General features: G+C 36.0%; 1 protein-coding gene across 5 annotated transcripts in view; it reads right to left on the bottom strand.

The window, feature by feature from the left end:
* Positions 1 to 22,675, bottom strand: part of LOC114331364 (proton-coupled folate transporter) — a 147,543-nt gene that overhangs the window by 54,479 nt on the left and 70,389 nt on the right. For all 5 annotated transcript variants that reach the window (XM_050649590.1, XM_050649589.1, XM_050649594.1 and 2 more), the window contains one exon: positions 7,724 to 7,898. In XM_050649590.1, the coding sequence (XP_050505547.1) occupies positions 7,724 to 7,898 (175 nt within the window). The remainder of the gene's footprint in view (positions 1 to 7,723; positions 7,899 to 22,675) is intronic.

The raw sequence follows: 22,675 nt of genomic DNA, 5'->3' as shown, positions 1-22,675 counted from the left end.
CCACGAGAGGCAGAGGACAGAGGAGCTATAAGGGCTACATCTCAGTATTTGTGTGTCTGTCAACGAAGGCAGTACACCTCGAAGTAGTAAGCGATATGTCTACGGATGCATTCATCGCGGCGTTCAAGAGATTTACGGCACGCAGAGGACAGTGCAACAACGTATACAGCGATAACGGAACCACATTCGTAGGAACAGCAAATTTGTTGAAAAAAGAAAATCAAAAAATAGATGACGAGATAAAAAAGGATTACTGGCACTAGGTACCCAATGGCATGTCATACCTGCATATGCACCACATTTCGGAGGACTATGGGAGAGCGCAGTGCGGATAATGAAATATCACTTGAAAAGAATCATCGGGGAAACAGTTCTAACATATGAAGAATTGAGTACGGTGCTGACACAAATAGAAGCATGTATGAACTCGAGACCATTATGTGGGTCATCAGAAGACCCTGAAGGGAAAATAGCCCTGACACCAGCTCACTTCCTTATAGGGAGAGAAATTATATCACCAAATCGGGAAGAAGAGCTTACGACTTATTTGAAGATGCCGACGAGGTGGAGATTATTGGAGAAAATAAAAAGAGACTTCTGGAAAATTTGGAAACAGGAATACCTGCACCAATTACAACAGAGAAATAGATGGCATAAGGCGCACTCTAACATAAAAGAAGAAGAAATAGTTATAATAAAAGAAGAAGATACACCTCCAGGCAGATGGCCATTAGCGAGGGTAACAGAAACACACCCTGGAGCGGAGGGACTAACCAGAGTCGTAACAGTGAGAAAGGCGAACGGGAAACTGACAAAAAGACCCATACATAAACTAATACGACTGGAAGAAGAGAAACAGGAAAAGCCGAAGAAGGCAGCAGCACTAAGATGGAAGAAAATACTAGTAGCTATAATGTTTTTAACGATGTTAAAACCCATAAAGGCAGAACCGTATAAAATATATAATCCGGAACCAGGATTTTTCACAGAAGATCTTGGAGAGGTCGTTATAGACCGGGGAACATTTCGAATAAAGGTGTTACTAGAAAAGGGAAGAATTCGAACAGAGCACCAACTAATAGGAAATATGATACAAGGAGTACGAGAACTGTGTCAGGATATAAAAATCGTGAATTGTAAGGATATAATAGGGAAGTTAGAGGAAGGACAAAGAAAGGCGGAATCAGTAAGCGAGGGGTTGACAGTAGAAATAAAAGCAAGGGAAAGAAGAGGAATATTAGGAACAATATTAACCTCAGTATTTGGAGTCAATGACGAAGCCTACAGTAACATTGAAGCATTAGACAATAACCAAAAGGAGCTAATAAAGGGATCACAGCATCAAGCGAAGATAATGTTAGAAACAATAACATCAATCAATCACACAGAGAACAGGATAAACGAGCAAATGAACAAGTTTAACAAAGCACTAATCACAGGCCTACAAGAAATATCTAAAGGACTTAACGAAGTAGAAGACAAAGCACAGAGACTAGAAACCGAATATAGCACGTTGCGAATACAAACGATAGCGTTGCAAGTTATGGAATTCATAAACGAATATACTCAATTTTACGAGGGAATATTAAACCTTCACTATAACCACGGACACTTCATTGATATAGTGAAACCGGGTGAGATAACCAAATTGATAGAGAAAGCAGGGCAGATACTGCCACAAGGGGTCGAAATACGACGACAGCCCATTATAGAAACAGAAGTCAGTCATGACGACAGATATATAACAGTCATCGGCTATTTCATAGTGACAGGGAAAATTAAGTACAGCATGCTGAAAGTCACGGCCATACCACTTAACGTTGAGGGGTCGGTGTTACGCACATTTGTCGCCCCAAGGAATCTACTGGTCGTAGATTATAACACACTGCACTACTTCGAATTGACCGCAGAAGATAGGGAAAGATGTTTACTGTTGACAAAGACGCAGATAGCGTGCTCACCAACGGCTATAAGGAACATGGATAACCAACCAAACTGCATACTTGAAGAAATTTATGAGCGATATAAGAATAGCACATGTCCAGTGTTAGCCAGGACAATACAGACAGCTCAATGGAGTAAGATGGGTACCCCCAACCTCTGGCTCGTTATCACGCCAGTCACGATACACATATCCATTATTTGCGATGGAAATCGGAGCGAAAGAGTACTGGAACGAGTCACATTCCTGAAACTTTCACCCAAATGTATCGCCCAAACGAAAAATATTACATTACTCCCCACTAGCAGTGGGATGGAGAGAGCGGTAACAAGCTACCTGAAGGCGCCAATCACTCCCGTGGCCCAATTGGTGGCGAGGACACCCCGCAGGTTTAACATGCCTCTAAACACCTACCTGGACATACCAGGAGGAGAGCTACGTCACGCGTTACTTGAGGAGGAAAGTCTAGAACAAGAAATGACGCATACGCAGTGGCAATCGATTCCAGAATCCAATTGGCATTATTTTGTAGCCACCGGGACCATCACTATAATGGTAATAATTGGGATACTCACGTTATGGAAATACCGTCCTGTTGTACGACTATGTCGTTCAGGGAATCCACATACTCAGACTAACGAACAGGAAGTACCTGTATTAAGTAGTAATCGGCATAACAATGTACCGTCGACTTCAAAGGCCGATCCCACTCTCCACATTTTCATCCAATTGCCCTAATTTTAATCTAGAGATAGAGTCGGACATTGATAGCTAGAGTACGGTTGGAAGATTGTTGATTATTCTTAAACTATTTATTTATTAACATGTTTGAATTTGACTATTTTATGTAATACTTATATGTAAACTTTGAGTACTTATTGACACTTGGGCCAGTTTTTGCCCGATTCCGCAGTATGTCCAATATCAAATATTCAGTATTCATATCCGAAATTGGACAGTATCATTTTATCACCCAGTAGATCGAATGCATTTATTTGTTATTAAACACACACACGTAATTAATTAAATTACATACACATTTGGTCAATTATCAATAATATAATTTGGACATCAGCCAAAAGTTGCTGACATAAGATAAACAATTTACCTTAATTAGATACACAAAATCACGCGGGGCCCGTGTTTACATTGACCCAATTTAAACTTATATAAAACTAAGATCTCTTGTCTAGAAATTCAATTATTATTAATTCATTAACGCGAGTGATTGTCTTCAACGCTCATCATTTAAGTCTCTACTCAAAGTACCCCGGGTCAACATCCATAGTGTAAGTCTCATCAATAAACTCTGCTACTATTATTTGGTGTTTCCATCACAACTTAAAGACCATCTACACTGAGCCAACGAAGGGATATTGTTCAACTAACTTTTTTTCCAATTATTTTTCACTTTTTATAAATTAATATAAATTGTTATGTGACGCATGTAAAGTTAGGTACTCAAACCAAATTCCATGTAAATCCATTCAAATATAAAAAAGTTATTAATTACTGAAATTTCTTAAAATTTTCAATTGCGTTTTTCTCGAAACTACATTATTTTACGTATCCTACTGTTGCTTTGAGGCGACGATATGTAAGTAACAGGTATATCTTTTTGTACATACATATAACAGGACTGCTGTTATATGATATATCATGTTTAACGATAACTTTTTTCATGTCAGAGTCACATAATATTAAATTTGATCTAACTCAGAGATTGTTAAAAATCTAGTAGTTATTTTTTAATAAAGACTTACTTATTTTGTATATCATTTATTTTTATTATTCCTTCATTTCATGTTTACTGATTTAATATATTTATCTAATATTTGACAGGGAGAATGATCGAAAATCATTTTCCTGGCGCCCATGATTTGTTAGTGTTATTTAATTTGTTCTTATTTAGCAATTATTCTCCTTTATTTATTTTCAGAACATTATTCTTATCTTAGTACCTATATACCTTTTCTAGTCATCATCATTATCTACTTTGAGCTACTGTTCTTCGACAGGCATGCAAACGAGCCGTATCCATCCTTGAATGTCAAGTGGTTCTCTTGCATCTCTTGCTAGCCAACTCCATTTAGTTTGCCTCTGTCTCTTCATACTTCTACTTCTATCCCTTTTAATTCCCCTTTCCTCAACTTAATCATCATTATCATTATTTCCCCATACATATTACTTCAGCTTTTTCTTAGTATTTTTGTTACTTCGGATTCCTCAACGAGAAGCTCTTTTCATTTTTTGTCCCATTAGCATACAGTTGTCTTTCTTTTTTCCTTACTTCTGTAGGAGTATATCTTTCTCTTTACTTCCACTCCAACAGAAGTTTTTCTATTTGTTACAGTATCGATACCGATCATAAGGCCCCCATTCACGTTGAGATCTGCATCGATACAAAGTACATGTCGAAGTATCAGTATCACCATAAAAATCTCATAGTGTATTTGGTTCTCTCAGTATCGCTGTGTCAGTGTCACAACTGTCTATCTTCGTCGCCTACAACTCTATCACCGCCTGCATTACTGTCGTGAAACAGATAAAAATTCCATGATGCTGTATCGCAACTTGTCGTGATACATGTATCGATACCGATCTCAACATGAATGCGGCCCATTTAACGTGAATTCAGAGAGAAAAAATATTCAGAAAAGTCGAAGTAGCAGAAAATATCTAGAAAACAAGAATTATTGCCAACATGAGACATTTACCTACCGATCGAGAGTATGACTAATAAATAATGAAACATAGAAAATGCTTAACATACCCTAAAATGATTTCTGACGACGTTCATCTGAAAAGTTAAGACACAAATAGTAACAAACATCATAACAGAAATCATGAGAGAGAAATCTGTATAACAGTATCCTAAAAGATACATTAGCAACCATGTTAAAACAAAACAATTAGTCTGGTTTGGCCATGTGCACAGAACGGCTGAGGAGTGACTGCCAAAATGAATTCTCTAAAATGGGAATCCAATGCAAAGCGAAAGAGAAAAAGAAAGAGAAGAAGACGTAGACGTTGGCGAGAGGGTATCGATTAAGAGATGCGGGAGAGGAATTTTAAAGAGGATCTATGGGAAGATATGGACAAATGGAGACTAACGCTAGGACTCGGACTGAGAAGGCGTCGTATGTCTATCAATATTATGTCTGCCAATACTATTTTATAAGTTTTAAGAACATTTTACAGTAGTACCACGAAATATACCCCCCACTATGACATTAAAATGGTAAAGATAATGAAAGAAAAGTCGAAGTACATAGTAGTATAATCACTTATGGCCGTTTCTCTCATCCTATTTTATTTCAACTCTTTCTATTTCGTTCAAATGAGTGAAAAATAATTTCGACCACGAATCAAGTAATCTGTAAACCGAGGTACAAACTTGGTCATTTTGTACTCTAATACAGAGTATGGTATGACAAGAAAGAAAAAAAATCGTTTCGTTTTGATTCAATTCGAGTCTCTTGCCATCCTCTGACACCTGATGTTTCGAAATATATTCCTTGTCAAAGAGGCTTTGCAAGAAGACTGAATTGGACCATAACGAAACAAAGAAGATGGTGATAAATAATTTCGACCACGAATTAAGTAATCTGTTAACCGAGGTACACAATACTCCTAGAGGCGCCGCTTGGTACTGTGTACCTCGGTTAACAGATTACTTGATTCGTGGTCGAAATTATTTTTCACTCATTTCATCGTTCCCCGTTAGAGGACAGTCTAACCATACTCAGGTGCAAATATTTTAATATTTGCACCAGATTTCAATATTTGCATCCATCTTCTTTGTTTCGTTATGGTCCAATTCAGTCTTCTTGCAAAGCCTCTTTGACAAGGAATAGATTTCGAAACATCAGGTGTCAGAGGATGGCAAGAGACTCGAACTGAATCAAAACGAAACGATTTTTTTTCTTCCTTGTCATACCATACTCTGTATTAGAGTACAAAATGACCACGTTTCATATAAGTAATCTGCGACGCATTATTGGAGTGTTCTCCTAGCGGCGCCGCTTGGTACTGTGTACCTCGGTTAACAGATTACTTGATTCGTGGTCGAAATTATTTTTCACTCATTTCATCGTTCCCCGTTAGAGGACAGTCTAACCATACTCCGGTGCAAATATTTTAATACTTATTTGCACCATCTTCTTCGTTTCGTTATGGTCCAATTCAGTCTTCTTGCAAAGCCTCTTTAACAAGGAATAGATTCCGAGACATCAGGTGTCAGAGGATGGCAAGAGACTCGAATTGAATTAAAACGAAATAATCTTTTTTTTACTTTGTTTTATGCCCTCTTGCTACGTCTTTGTCGGGCATCGCCGTCGTCTGCTTTTTTTCTGCACTGGTTTTCACTTCATTACTTGCTTTCGCCATCTGTCTCCATTTATACGACTTACATGTCCGTACCATCTCGAACTATTTGATGCAATAGTGTCAATAATTATTGTTTTTCTATACCCATTCTTGCCCTATCTTGTCATTTCTTATTTTGTCGTGAAGTGTCTGTGTGAAGCAACGCCTGTAAAATCTCATTTTCATTGACAGTAGCTTTTTTTAAACATTATGTTCTTTGCCAGACCTCAGCTCCATAATTTGCGATGCTTTCGACAATGGTCTTGTCGATACTAATGTTTGTATCTTGTTTAATTTTTGTGTTCCACAGCTACAAATTTAGTTGTTTTGTCACCTGCTTATCTTGTCCCATTCTTTTCTTAATTTTAGTATCACAAGAGGTTTGTTTAGTAATTGTAACCACAGAAAATGGAATCCTGACCGTAGAAGAATGTCATTGTTGCGAAATTTGAGAGAGTGGTTTGGCTTCACCATTAATACCTTTAGTTCAACTATTCTAAATGGGAAATAAGCCACAATTTAAATTGTGCCTTAATTCCCATTTGGAACAGTTGATTACAAAAATGCCACAATGATATAGCTTCAGAACAACAACAGCTTCAGGTCAGCTGTAAACAGGGCCAGGATAGCCTTGACGATTTCCAATCTCCGATAGGAGTGGCACAAGAAGAAAAAGAACCACAAGGTACTCGTGTGACTCAGTATTCCTAGTTTGACAGTGGTATAGCACTAGATTATTTCTTTATATAATTAGGAGACATACTGAGTAGTATTTCATCAGAGGGAGTCATAGTAGGAAGTAATTTTAATGCACATGTGGGTAAATTTAAGGGAAAATATAAAGCAATACAGGGAGGAGTCGGCTTTGAAGTTAGAAATGAACCTGAAACTGATATGCTGGGATTAGCAGTAACATTAGATATGCTGATTATTAAACATTCTTTCAAAAGAAGGAAAATCAAATTATCACACACAAAAGGGGATAAGATTGCTCCCAATATGAATATTTCTTGACAAAAATGCAGATATAGGTACTTGAATGTGTGACTGCGGGGTAATAGTTAGTGAGACTCTGAGTCAGTAACATAAGTTGATTGTGTTGGATATCTAAGTAAAAATGCAAAATGAGACCCAAAACTCTGAGAGGACTACAAAAATTTAGTGGTCGATGTTAATATATGAAAAAAAAAGTTTATTCAGGGCAAAAATAGTAGTAAAATTAGTAGATTTATTACAAAAACCGAGTATATGCAATGTTTATTTCAAGATAGAGTTACTACAAATAAAATTATGGTGAAATAATGGTGAACTTCGGATGGTGAACTGATTGTGAAAAGCAATTGTTTAAGTACCTAGGAACGGTATTAAGAATAATGGGAAATGCCTATGCCCGGTAATAGACAAGGAACTCACCTCATACCTCTGGATTCCTTCGTTGAAGTATCGGATATGTAGGATAGTACTATGGCAAAAAATGTAGTGTTACTGCCTGTTATCATAGTTGGTATGGCAGTGATCAAAAATATCCATGGAGAAAAATTTTCAAACAGGCAGTACAATACTATTAGCCCACAGCCTAATGCCATACCTAAAAAAATAAAATAATTTTTTGAATAACATAAAGAACTTAAAGAACTAATTCAGTCTAATCTGCATAAAAGCGCGTTTATACGTATCCAGTAACTGGCACCAGTCGCACTGACACGACAGCGCTGGCATGGAAGTGGCATCGTGTAAACACTTTTTGCGCCAGTCCAGCGCTGTCTAGCAGCGCTGTCTCGAATAGAAAAATGGTCTATTTTTCGTGTCACTGGCGTTCCAGTGAGACTGGCGCCAGTTACTGGATACGTGTAAACGTTACTTAAAGCTTGAACATTGCACAGCTTTATTTGTTGCAATAAGTACAAATAGGGATGTTGAACAAAAAGGCTTCATTCATTTTGTGAAAGTTAAGAACAACACGCCGATCCGGAATAAGAATGACTTAATTGGAAATTTTGTCAATTCCTGTTTATTGCGTAATTAACTTCTAAAATACTGTGTACCTACAGATGATACAAAAGCAACAGAACTGTAACTATGTGCTAAGTCGCTACTTGGTAGTTGTGCCGTTATTGAAATACGCACCATTTTGGACCTTGTTTCAGATGAATAATGACGCAACTGTAAAGAGGGTTGAAAATGGGGGGCCTAAATTAAGATAATGAAATTCGAACCAATAAAGATGAAAATAAAAGCAATCGCTGTAAGAATAAATGGCATACTAAATATTTAAAAATCGTTTTTATGTAAAAAATTGTAAGATCAAGAATGACGCAACTGTAGATAGGGTTGAAAATCGGGGAATTAAATTAAGATAATAAAATTCGAACCAATGGGGATGAAACTAAAGTAATCATTGTAAGAATAAACGCCATACCGATGCTCCTGGATGATTACTCCCCATTTATCCATATTAAAAAAAAATTGGCTTTTTGCAGTTACATCATTCTTCTTTCGCACCGGCGAACAGTTGTTTGAAAAGACATTATCAGAAAAATCGTCTTATGAGTCCCACGAGAAGTACGTAAAAAATGTTATGCATTAAAATGTTAAACAGGTGTCATACGTCTGTAAGTCTTTTTGAGAAATTTTTGAAAACCATTTTTGAAATATTTAAAATTTTTCAATTTATATAATTTCAATTTCAAATTTTATCCGACTTCACATTTATAGCCTCGACTAAAGATGATCTGACTCCAGTTTACTTTGGGTTTAATAGTTGTGTGTATTTAATATTTTGCTTTTATTATGTATATAACTATTTACAATTATTATTGAAGCGAAAACTTCTTTAGGGACGTTGTGCGATTTTTGGATAGGGGAAAAAGCATTGAATTCGCGACCGTCATGGCGACCGTCATCGCTTATGCTATATATTATTTGTATGTACAATATATAAATTGTATAGAAGTATTTAAATTTAAAATAAATGTAAAACGTATTTTAGGATGGGGAAAAAGGATTTATTTCGCAACCGTAATCCCGACCGTCATCTCTCTGGCGAAATAAAATTTGTACGTATCTATATTATGTGTATATATACATAAATTTGTATAGAAGTACTTATTTAAATTTAAAATAAATGTAAAACCTATTTTTGGATGGGGAAAAAGGATTTATTTCGCGACCGTCATCTGTTCGAAGAAATAAATTTTGTACGTATATTTATTAAAGTGAAAACTTCTTTAGGGACGTTGTGCACTTTTTGGATGGGAAAATGTATTAAATTGGCGACCGTCATCGCGACCGTCATCGCTTCGAAGAAATAAATTTTTGAAGTGAAAACTTCTTTAGGGACGTTGCGCACTTTTTAGATGGGAAAAAAGTATTGAATTAGCGAAAGTCATCGTGACCGTCATCGCTTCGAAGAAATACATTTTTGAAGTGAAAACTTCTTGAGAGACGTTGTGCACTTTTTGGATGGGGAAAGAATATTAAATTAGCGACCATCATCGCGACCGTCATCGCTTCGACGAAATAAATTTTTGAAGTGAAAATGTCTTTAGGGACGTTGTGCACTTTTTGGATGGGAAAAGTATTAAATTAGCGATCGTCATCGCGACCATCATCGCTTCGACGAAATAAATATTTGAAGTGAAAACTTCTTGAGGGACGTTGTGCCCTTTTTGGATTGGGAAAAAGTATTAAATTAGCTACCGTCATCGCTTCGACGAAATAAATTTTTGAATTGAAAATTTTTGTAGGGACGTTGTACACTTTTGGATGGGAAAAATTATTAAATTAGCGACCGTCATCGCGACCATCATCGCTTCGACGAAATAAATATTTGAAGTGAAAGCTTCTTGAGGGAATTTGTGCACTTTTTGGATAGGGAAAAGTATTAAGTTAGCGACCGTCATCGCTTCGACGGAATAAATTTTTGAATTCAAAATTTCTTTAGGGACGTTGTGCATTTTTTGGATGGGAAAATTATTGAATTTGCGACCGTCATTACTTCGCTGAAATAAATTTTGTACGTATATAAATTATGTGTATGTATACATAAATAATATTGGGCATACGCATCGCGTATATGATATCCGTGTAGCACTTCTTTTTGAATGAGGAAGAAGCATTGAGTTCGTAATTTATTTACTATAAGAAGTTCTCACTTCTGTCGGCACTCCCACGAGTGCCTTAAATTTTTTTTTACAGTTTGCCATCACAATCAAATAGATTTTCCTGCATTTTACCTATTTTTTCAAATTCAAGCAAAATTTTTCAAGCAATTTTGAAGTTAACTTGCTGTTACAAACTGACGGAATTTAACAAAATCTCAACAAAAAATAAAAAAAAAAACAAAGTCCATCGTATACCATCTCCAAAACAGACGCAGATCGTCTGCTTGCATTGGAAAGGAAGAAGAGTAATGGGCGCAATCTGTGAGAATGGTATTTGGAGAAGGCGATATAACTTCGAATTTACAAGGAGTAAACCTTTTTATGTCTTTCAAAAAAATAGGTAAACTTCGATTGGCTGGACATGTGCCAAGAGCAAATGAAAATTACTCACCCTAGTGAACCCTATTAGCGGTACCATAGGAAATATGAGTAGATATAGACCAATACTGAGATGGAGGGACAGTGTGGACGAGGAGGCAGGGAAGATTGGCGCAGCAAATTGTCAACGGTTGGCGATGAATAGAAACAACTGACGAAATAGACTAGGTAAGGCCGAAGCCCAACTAGAGCTGTAGCACCACTGAAGATGATGATTACATCATCATCATCACGTAGCGCTACAACCCTGGGTGGGTCCTGGCTGACTGTACAACTTTCTTCCAATTTGTTCGGTCTTCCATCAACCTATGGTCAAATGGAATGTTAATTTTTCGGAGATCTACTCGGATGTTATCTCGCCATCGCATTCTGGGACATCCGAGTGGTCTTTTGCCTGTAGGAATCTTCTCCCATACCAGTCTTACAAGTCTCTCGCTATGAAGTCTGTGTACGTGGCCTGTCCATCTTAGTAGCTGTGATTTAATTTCTTGGACAATATCGGTGCCATTGTAAAGTTCTTTTAATTCGAAGTTGGTTCTGATCCTATACTGATTTGTGTTAATGTCGTGGTGAGGTCCGAAAATTTTTCTAAGTATTTTTCGTTCAAAATGTCTGAGCTTTTCTTCGTTTGATTTGGTCATGGTCCACGTTTCGCAACCGTATGTTAGTACAGGTCTGGCGATGGATTTATAGATTTTGATCTTGGAACTTCTTGTAAGATTTTTTGATTTTATAAGCTTATCCAGTGCGAATATACAGCGATTTGCTAATTGAATTCTGTCTTTTATTTCTCCAGTAACATCGTTGTCAGCTGTGATTACGGCCCCCAGATACTTAAAACGTTGTACTCTTTCGAAATTGAAGGTGTTGACCGACACATTTTGTCCTATCCTGTCTCTTCGTGTCGTTTTATTTATACACATATATTTCGTCTTCTCTTCATTAATCCTTAGCCCTACTTCGCTTGTTGCTCCTTCCACCTTGTTGAAAATGGCTTTTGTGGATAGGATGGAGTCTCCAACGAGATCAATGTCATCTGCGTATGCTAGTAATAACTTGGGACCTTGAACCGATAGCAGTTCTGTTTTTATTTCGGCCGACCTCATGGCTTTCTCTAATACAAGGTTAAAAAGTAATGGAGACAACGCATCACCTTGTTTGAGTCAACTGTTGATTTCAAAGCTGTCAGACATTTTATTATTTACACGTGCTTTTGATATTCCAACCTCTATACAGACTTTAGCCATCCGAATGAGTTTCTTTGGTATTGAGAACTCCGCCATTTCATTCCATACATGGCTTCTTTCTACGCTGTCATATGCCTGTCGAAAGTCTATAAAGAGATTGTGTATGGGTCTGTTATACTCCCAACCCTTTTCTAGAAGCTGTCTCAGCGTGAATACTTGATCTATTGTGGATCTGTTTGTCCTAAAACCGGCTTGATATTTTCCTAGGACATTTTCAGCATAAGGGGTTAGCCTACTAAGAATGATGTTTGAGAGGATTTTATATGCCGTGTTTAAGAGTGAAATTCCTCTGTAATTCGCGCATTTTGTTTTGTCCCCTGTTTTGTGGATGGGTACTATGATGTTTTCTTTCCATCTTGCTGGTATCCTTTCTTCTAACCATATCTGTGTTATTAATTGGTGGATTTGGCGATGTAATGTTTCTCCACCATATTTCAGAAATTCTAATGGTATCTCGTCCGTACGCTGCACTTTGTGATTTTTAAGCTTATTTAAAGTCTTTCGGGTTTCTTCAAAAGAGGGATTTTCGACGGGCATGTCTGCTCTTATATAGATCTCTTCTTTGTGCTGTTCTTCCTGTATGATGTTTAGAAGGTCTCTGAAATACCCTTTCCATTCTTCTGTTAGTTCTTTATCGTAGATTATCATGTGGCCTTGATTGTCTTTCAGTGTATGGATAGAATTGATTCTATGTCTTCTTTTCTCAGTGGAGATTGCTTTATAGAATGCTGATTAGCTTGATAGATTGCTTTATAGATGATGATTATATCTTTATAATAAAGTCCATTCTTACAGCGGTTATTGGCAGCATTAATCTAATGAAGCACAGAATTGGGCGAAGCGAATTTTGCCGGTTTCCCAGCTTGTCATTATTAAACTTCCAGGTTATTGTCATTTTAGTCTAAGTTCAACATTTAAACGTCCATCACATAAAATATTTTGTTACCAAGAACCGATCGCAATTAGCATTACGGTAAAGCGGAGTTCAAAACGGGGTACCAACAGTTCTAGTTTCAGAAAGCTATACCTTATTTTGTCCTGCGTTATGGACTGCCAGAAAAAGTTTTTTAATATCTTTTTCGCAAATAGATAATCGCAAATACATGGTTCAAATTACACAAAAGAAGATTATATACATGGAAGGGACCAGGAGATAACTCACTTCGTATAATTAGAAATCAGATAGATTATATTCTAGTAAACAAGAGATTTAAGAATGGTGTCAAGAGATCAACGACATATCCTGGTGCAGATATCGGTTCAGACCATAACCCTCTAATAGCTGACATCCAAGTGAAGCTCAAAAAAGTCGAAGAAAGCCCCAAAACACCAAAATTACATATATCAGCATCCAACAAAACGCTAATAGAAAATGACCTGAATAATCAGCTAAAGAATTCAACAAATGAAAACAATACAGAAATATGGAACACGTTTAAAGATCTTACCTGGAAAGTAATGGAAAAATATACAACAACGATGCAGAGGCACAAAAAACAACAATGGATGACTGATGAAATCCTGGAATTGATGGAGCAGAGAAGAAAACTGAAATATAACAAAACAGAATACAAAGAAAAACAGAAACTAATTAAACAAAAAATAAAGGTAGCTAAAGAAAAATGGATGGAGGATAAATGCAAGGAATTAGAAAAGTTGAATGAAAAACATGATACGTTTAATATGTTTAAAAAAGTTAGAGAAGTAGCTGGTCTTTATTATAAGAAAACTCCACATACTATAACCGATTCGTCGGGAAAAATGATAATAGATGAACACGAAATTCGAACTACCTGGTATAATTATATAAATGAACTGTATAATGATGATAGACCCGAAGAACTGGACACTTTAGATGAAGGTGAAGGACCAGAAATACTAAAATCAGAAATACAACATGCTATAAAATTGGCAAAAAACAATAAAGCCGTTGGTCCCGACAACATACCTACAGAAATGTTAAAGCTCATAAATGAGGAAAACATTGGAATACTAGTCAAACTTTTCAATGATGTTTATTCGACTGGTGATATCCCTGAAGATTGGTTAAAGTCCGAATTCATAACCCTACCAAAAAAACAACGTCCGAAAAACTGTAGCGACTATAGAATGATAAGCCTTATGAGCCACACCTTGAAAATCTTTCTACGTATCATCCACAGTAGAATCAGAGATAAATGTGAAGAAGACCAGGATGAAACACAATTTGGCTTCAGAAATGGACTGGGAACCCGGGACGCACTCTTTGCACTAAATGTGTTATTGCAGAAATGCCGAGATCAAAGGAAAGACGTCTTTGCTGTATTTATTGACTATGAGAAGGCCTTTGATCGAGTACAACATCACAAATTAATTAAAATATTAAAGGATAAAGGAGTTGATAGTCAAGATGTGCGAATCATAGAAAAATTATACTGGCGTCAAACAGCGACAGCTTGCATAAATGGAAAATCAACAGAAATATGCAAAATACAAAGAGGTGTCAGACAGGGTTGTATACTGTCCCCACTGTTGTTCAATTTGTATTCAGATAGAATATTTAAGGAAGCGCTGCATAATTTGGAATGGGGTGTGAAGGTTAATGGAATTCTGATAAACACAATCAGATATGCAGATGATACAGTTATTTTAAGTGATGATATGAATGGATTACAACACCTTTTAAATGCCATTGACACAGTGGGAAGAGAGTTTGGCCTAAATATAAACTGTTCAAAAACAAAATACATGGTATTTAGCCGTTTGGCCCATCAAGATTCACGTTTATATGTTGATGGTCATATAATTCAAAGAGTACCCAGTTTTAAATATCTTGGTTGCCATATTACTGAACAACTAGATCCAGATAAAGAGATAAAATGTAGAATCGAGATAGCCCGCACCACATTTTTAAAAATGAGGTCATTCTTCTGTAATGATACCTTGCAACTTCAACTTCGAAAGCGCATGATTAAATGCTACATTTGGTCAGTCCTCTTGTATGGTGTCGAAGCATGGACATTAAAAATATCCACCATTAACCGTTTGGAGGCCTTTGAAATGTGGCTGCACAGACGTATTCTGAAAATACCATGGACGGCTATGCTGACAAATGTGGCAGTCCTTAAGAGAGCAAATGCTACCCGCGAGCTGCTTGATAACATCAAATATAGAAAGATGGCCTATTTTGGACACGTAGTAAGGGGAGACCGGTATAATATTCTTCAACTTATTATGATGGGTAAAATCGAAGGACGCAGAGGAATTGGTAGAAAGCAGGCCTCTTGGTTGAAGAATATCCGGGAGTGGACAGGAATAAAGAAAGCAGAACACCTATTTAGAATAGCTCGAGACAGAGACAGTTTCGCCATGTTAATCGCCAACGTCAAGGGGACTTGATAGGGCACGTTAAGAAGAAGAATATCTTTTTCATCTTACTTTCTAGTGGAAAAGGGTTTTTAGCGCGGTTACCAAGCTGCTTGCCAAAAATGAAATATATTGCATATCTTTGAACGTGGAGATTTAAGATTCCACCTCAATAATTTGAAGACACGAATTGAACAATTGGTATCATCCCTCCCCTCTCATTAGGTAAATGCAAGCATTAATTGTGTGTTAATTTAATCTTTCTCTGTATGATCAATACCTAAATATGAACTAAACTTGTATGTTTTTATTTTTCAGTTAGTGTCTACACAAAAAATAAAATAAACAAATAAATAAAACACTACATTGGGAAGTAGTGTATCTGCTAAAAATACGGAGACTTACGGGTTAGATTAGAAGACCTACGGAAACCAAAATTATATCGCTAAGTGGTCGACGGAACAAACAGGTTTATTTTTTTTATGAAAATAATACCAATCTCGACAAAAACTGAACTCGATTGCAATCTTAATGGAGGTTCCTTTCATGCCCTCCAAAGCTTACAATGAATCTTCCAAACACTATCTCATGTTACGTTCTACATAAATAACGTAACAGCTTCCATTTATTTTACATTTCCTTAATTTTCTATCTTATTCCTTTTCCTGTTTTTAAATAATTAATTTATATTAATATAAACGTCCTTTGTTTTTGTTGATGGTTTTGTTTTAATCCTAAAAAGAAAAATAATTGGCGCCCAACTTCTACTCTTTAATTCTCTCTAAATTTTCTCTGAGAAACCCTAAGTTACTTATTAAAACGTATCTATTATCACGAGCATCTGACTGATAATTTAGACATACTTATTCATTTGAAATTTTTTAATTATTGATATTTAGGCGAAGCAATAAAGCACTAAAATCGGCCTTACCTCCGAAAAAAAAAACGACAAGACGGATCTTAGTAATTCTTTTTGCATTCGATTCGTGAATGCGCCAGGAAACTTTGTGAACCGGGGCCATGATATAATATTGAAAAACTGCATACAAAAAATGCATTCTTAAAATGCATCTCGAACAGAAAATAAAAAAAATCCAGAACTCGTCAATTATCGGCGGAAATGAGTTCAATTTTATTACTTTGAGGTTTTTGGGGTCGCTGAAAACGAAGATGATGTCGTAAGTAATCTCCGGAGTACCTGATGCCCAGGGCACCTTTTGTTTACCTAGTCATTAAAATTCATTAAAAAATTAGTCAAAAATCATAACTCGTGGGGTTTTTAGGGTCACTAATGACGAATATGACATCGGAAGTGATCTACGGAGTACCTGGTGCCCAGAATTCCTACAGTTTGCCCCGTGTTGTGAAGTTTTCGGCAAAAAATTTAATAAAAAATTAGTCAAAAATCATTACTTGGGGGGTTTTTGGGGTCCCTAACGACGAATATGACATCGGAAGTGATCTCCGGAATATCTAGTGCCCAGGGTACCTCGTCTTCAGGAGTTTTCGGCAAATTCATTAAAAAATTAGTCAAGAATCATTACTCGGGGGTTTTTGGGTTGTTGACGACGAATATGACATCGGAGGTGATCTACGGAATACCTGGTACCCAGAGTATAGGTACCCCATTCCACGAATATACGACCCTCTTGGATTATTTTACTGTGCAAAATATCAAGAACGAAAGTAAATTGCAAATTATATTGTTGTTTATTGGAGTAATTATTAGAGCAAAGGACTTTCGCACTTCTTACGTTGCACACTAAAATATTCGTTGTCACGATAATCCAAAACAGTCGTATATTCGTGGAATACACCATACCTACTGACCTAGTTTTTTGGAGCTTTCCGCAAATTCATTAAAAAATTAGTCAAAATTCATTACTCGCGGGTTTTTGGGGTCTCTGACGACGAATATGACATCGGAAGTGATATCCGGAGTAGCTGATGCCCAGGGTACCTACTGTTTACCTCATCTTCCGAAGTTTTCGACAAATTTATTAAAAAATTAGTCAAAAATTATTAGTCACGAGATAAACAGTAGGTACATTGGGCATCAGGTACTCCGGAGATCACTTCCGATGTCATATTCGTCGTCAGCGACCCCAAAAACCCCCTGAGTAATGATTTTTGACTAATTTTTTAATGAATTTGCCGAAAACTCCCGAAGACGAGGCAAACGGTAGGTGCCCTGGGCACCAGGTATTCCTGAGATCACTTGTGATGTCATATTCGTCGTTAGCGACCCCAAAAACCCACCAAGTAATGATTTTTGACTAGTTTTTTAATACATTTTTTGCCGAAAACTCCACAAGACGAGGTAAACAGTAGGTACTCTGGGCACCAGGTACTCCGTAGATCACTTCCGATGTTATGTTGGTCGTTAGTGACCCTAACAACCCCCTGAGTAATGATTTTGACTAATTTTTTAATGAATTTTAATAACGAGGTAAACAGTAGGTGCCCTTGGCACCAGGTACTCCGGAGATCACTTACGACATCATATTCGTTTTCAGCGACCCCAAAAACCTTGTAGTAACAAAATTGAACTCATTTCCGCCGATAATTGACGAGTTCTAAATTTTTGTTATTGTCTGTTTGAGATGCACTTTAAGAATGCATTTTTTGTATGCAGTTTTACTTTATCGTACTACATACGTAGTATGAGTATAATAGATAAAGTTATAGGATCGTGCAAAAAAATTTTTTTTCAGATTTCACTTTTTTTCGACGTTTTGAGTCCCCCTGAGTCTATAAAGCAAATAAAAAAAACATGTCGGAAGTATGTACGTACGTACGTATGTACGTACGTACGTACGTACAGTCCGTCTAATTTACTTACCGTTGCACGTCATTATCTACGCCAGAGATCTAAGTTGACATAGTTGCCAAAATATAAAAAAAATCCTGAATCCATTTTAAATCAAATAGATCACATAATTATTATAAACGTGGATTATATTACAGAACAAGTTAATATTCAATGTAAATAAGTAAAAACTTAAGAAATAGAGAACAATAATTAAGTTATAATCTTTTAATTTGCACTGCATTGTTAATAATTATTAAAAAACGGCTCCGAACTCTTGGGAGAAGCCGATAGGTTTCTTTGTATATGTCTACAATAACAACTAAAAAAGTTGTCAGATACCTCGATTATTCCAAGTCGGGATAAAATTAGGTGAAACTTATATTTTTATAGTAGATGATGTTTTTATAGTAAAGTAAATAATAAAAACAGTAAATTTAATAAAACAGATAGTTATAGCAAAGAATATAAACAAATATGAAGTGTCATCATCGCAACTGTCAAATAAATGTTACCAATTTATTCCAAAATGTCACGTTCGTTCGATTACAGTTACAGTGTGATTCGAGTAAATGTGCTTCATAAAAACGCTTTATAATCCATTTATACAAATTAAATGAAACATATTATTGTGTATTTCTTTAGGTTAACATTAATAGAAATCTTCAAATATTATTTCTACGCGTATTTAATAAAATATGTCTAGTGGCTGTAATTCCAGTGTATTCGGCAACGTGATTCTAAAAAGAACACACCTACCGCCTAAATATTTCGTGTTGGTATCATGAGACGTCAAAGGCTATGACGCGGATGACGTGCAACGGTTAGTAAATTAGATGAAATATACGTATGTCGCCACCGCCCAGCAAAAACTACTGGACCGATTTCGATGAAATTCGGTATGAGTAAGTTTAAGAAAATTTTGTCGAGAAACTAAGCTTTTGAAAAAAACCTCTCAAAGGGGGGCCGAAATAGGGGGGTTATTTGGGGCCCATTTTTTCAAATTTTGACCGAAACGAATGAAATTTAACTTAAAGTTAGCTCATCGATAGGTAAATAGAAATGCGGAATTTGACATTTCCAAATCCAAAATGGCGGCCAGAATGGCCGACCGCACACTCGAGACATTTCCCTACCAAGCTAAAAACTTGTTTAAGATAAATTTAATTTGAAAAAACATTTATATAGCCTAAAGATGGGGCTATAGCAAAAATATTATGGTTTTTCAGAAAAAGTTATGAGTTGCCTATATTTAAGGGGTCAAAATTTGATATAATTTTGAACTAGACTTTCTCAAAAATGGCTCCAAGGAATTTGTTTATTTTTTGATATATTTTTAACATCCTATCGTTAAATTGAATAACGTTAGTCAGATTTCTTAACTCCTCATAAGAGGGGAGTTACGAATTTTTTATAAAAAAATATTCGAGTGCCCGTAACTTCCTCTGTAATATAAACTAAAATTTGAAATTTGGCAGACATATATAGTACTTTATTATCTATTAGCACAATAAATTTTAGCCACAATATGGCTTCCGGTTGAACAGGAAATGAAAAAAAAATCTTAATTTTTTAGATACATCCTGTATATTTTTACATATTTTGAAATAATGTAAAATTACCTTTCCAAAGACATAAAACTCGTTGCTGTAACTCAAAAACTCGAAAAGTTACAGAAAATAGAAATTTTGCTAGAATCTTGTGTGTGTCCTCTCTCACGCGATCATAGCAGAGCATTATTATAGGGCAGTCAATGAGGGTATTTGGCTTCGAGTTCCATCCTAATACATCGATGTACTTGATATGTTCACAGTAAGTAGGGAATAGCTCAAGGAACAATATCTACCCTATATACTATGGCGCTTTTATCTTGGGGCAATTCCCACCCCTTCAAGGGGGAGGAAAATTTGTTGGTCAAAATAAGCATGGAAGGGGCTAGAGAACCTATTTTTAAGCAAAAACTGATCTCTACTTTTTTTTGAGAACTCAATACTTTTTGAGTTATGCGTAGTTGAAAATTGGCCATTTTCATTTAAAAATGACACGTTTTCGGACGTTTTTTTGTGAATACCTTAAAAACTATGCATAACTAAAAACACTATATAAAATTTTTTTTAGATTATAAATAACAAAGAGATTCATTCGTTCCTTCGTAAATTTTCTATTTATAATACAAAAAGAGATATGGTAGGTAAAAAGAGTTTGTTTTTTGGTGCATGTTCAAAGTGCTCATGCTTTTGTAGTGTTTGAAAAGGCCTTTAAAACGAGCACCGTTAAATGTCGGTTACATTCAAACTAAGCGAGATATGGTGCAAAAAAATATATGACTAATGTATTTTAAGGAAAATAAGAAGTACATATATTTAATCCCTTATCCACCAGAATTTAAATGCATTGTTTTTCTTTTGCAATACCTCTTAATATAGTGTTACTTCTACTTTCAAAAAGTTGGGCGGGTGAAAAAATAAGATCAAATTATAGAGCGCATTTTAAAATTTTGTTAAAATTCTTCCTTTTGCTCCATGCAATTCGAAAATAAAAATCTTCTATCCCCGAGAAGTGGTGGGAACCGCCCCCATGATAAAAGCACCATAGTATATAGTATATAGGATAGACTTTGAATTAGGAAATTGGGCTACTCCCAAAATTTCATTAAAATCCATGCAGTAAAATGCAAATATTGTAAACTATTAATTTCTCAGAAAAATGAACTAATTTGAAATGAAAGTATGACTAATATTATATTGATTTATACAATAATCTATAGTGTGTCCCCGAACATTTTCTCAAATGCAGGAATTAATATCTAATGCGTAGAACCATAAAATATTTTCAATTATACAAGGTGTTTCTAAAATATCAAAATAACGAGTAATTTTGTTATTTTTATAGAATGCCAGTATCTAGTACGATAACGATAATAGACCGGTACGATAAAGTTCTCGGGCGGCCCTTCCGTCCAGCGTTTTTCAATATTATATTATGGCTCGGGGTCACAAAGTTTCCTGGCGCATTCACGAATCGAATGCAAAAATAATTATTAAGATCCATCTTGTCCTTTTTTTTTCGGAGGTTCAGTGCTTTATTGCTTCGACTCATATATTTATTAGGCAATTATTACCATTTGATTACCAACTGGTAATAACAATGTTAAGTGTTTGTCTATACCTATAGGGTATGCAACACAAATCTCGTTTAAAACGGTTCTGAAACTGTTTTCGTGTGGCATAATATCTAAGATATAGAGTGGCGTCTCGTGATTTTTATAATAGGGGAGGCTATGCCTAACTGTAAATATCTAGACAAATTTGAACTAGCAAAAAATATGTAGGGACAGATTCAAGGAAAAAGGAGCATAGGGAGACGCAGAATATCGTGGCTGCTCAACCTGAGAGAATGGTATGGATGAACATCAAATGAACTTTTCAGAGCAGCCGTCTCCAAAGTTCGAATAGCTATGATGATTGCCGACTTCCGTCGCGGAGATGGCACTTAAAGAAGAAGAGAAAGCTGGAGTATTTCCAAATATAGGTTGCTGCAAAACATTATGCAAGGAAAAATAACAGGCAAACGCAGTCCAGGACGAAGAAGAACCTCATGGTTGAAGAATTTGCGAGATTGGTATTGCGTCGAGACAAGCATGCTATTTAGGGTGGCAGTGAATAAAATTAAGATATCTATGATTGTAACCAACGTTCTGAAAGGACATGGTACATGAAGAAGAAGAATCTCATTATACGTTACATTTCTCTCGTTGCCACATTTCGAATATGAAAAAATTTAATTTGGTTTCATAAGTAGGAAATTTACATTATTGGCCTGGATCCCGCGTACCAAAAAAAATTTGATTAATAGCAAGCTGAAAATTTGTTAATAGCTTAAGGGTGTCTAGTCGGAAAAACTTTGATGGACGGGAACAATGGAACAGGGGAAGTTTTAATTGTTTAACAGGTTAACAATTTGGAACGTCAGACTACGAAAACGTTCCATGTATTTTGTCCGACAGAACTTCCAATTGATTTGTTACCCTTCCCTTAAACTTTCATGCAAAAATCAGATTGCTATGTATCATCTGTCATAATTCCTGTCATTTGACATGTTCTACGTATCGGACTTATTAAAATGCCCAGTTGGTGATAAATATCAGTCTGATTTTTGCATGAGAGTTTAATGAAAGAGTAGCAAATCAATTTAAAGTTCTGTCCGATAAAATACATAGAACGTTTTCGTAGTCTGACATTCAAAATTTTTAACCTCTTCCACAATTAAAACTTCCCCTGTTTCAGTGTTCCCGTCCATCAAAGTTTGCCCAACTACATATCCTTAAGCTATTAACAAATTTTCAGCTTGCTATTAGTCAACTTTTTTTTGGTACGCGCGATCCAGGCCTATTACACTTCATATTTTTTTGTGTAGCAGTCAT

This window comes from Diabrotica virgifera, chromosome 4 (genome assembly GCF_917563875.1).
Source record: "Diabrotica virgifera virgifera chromosome 4, PGI_DIABVI_V3a".
NCBI classification, from domain to species: Eukaryota; Metazoa; Arthropoda; class Insecta; order Coleoptera; family Chrysomelidae; genus Diabrotica; species Diabrotica virgifera.
Note: the sequence above shows the minus strand (reverse complement) of the source record. Positions and strands in the feature narration are given on the sequence as shown.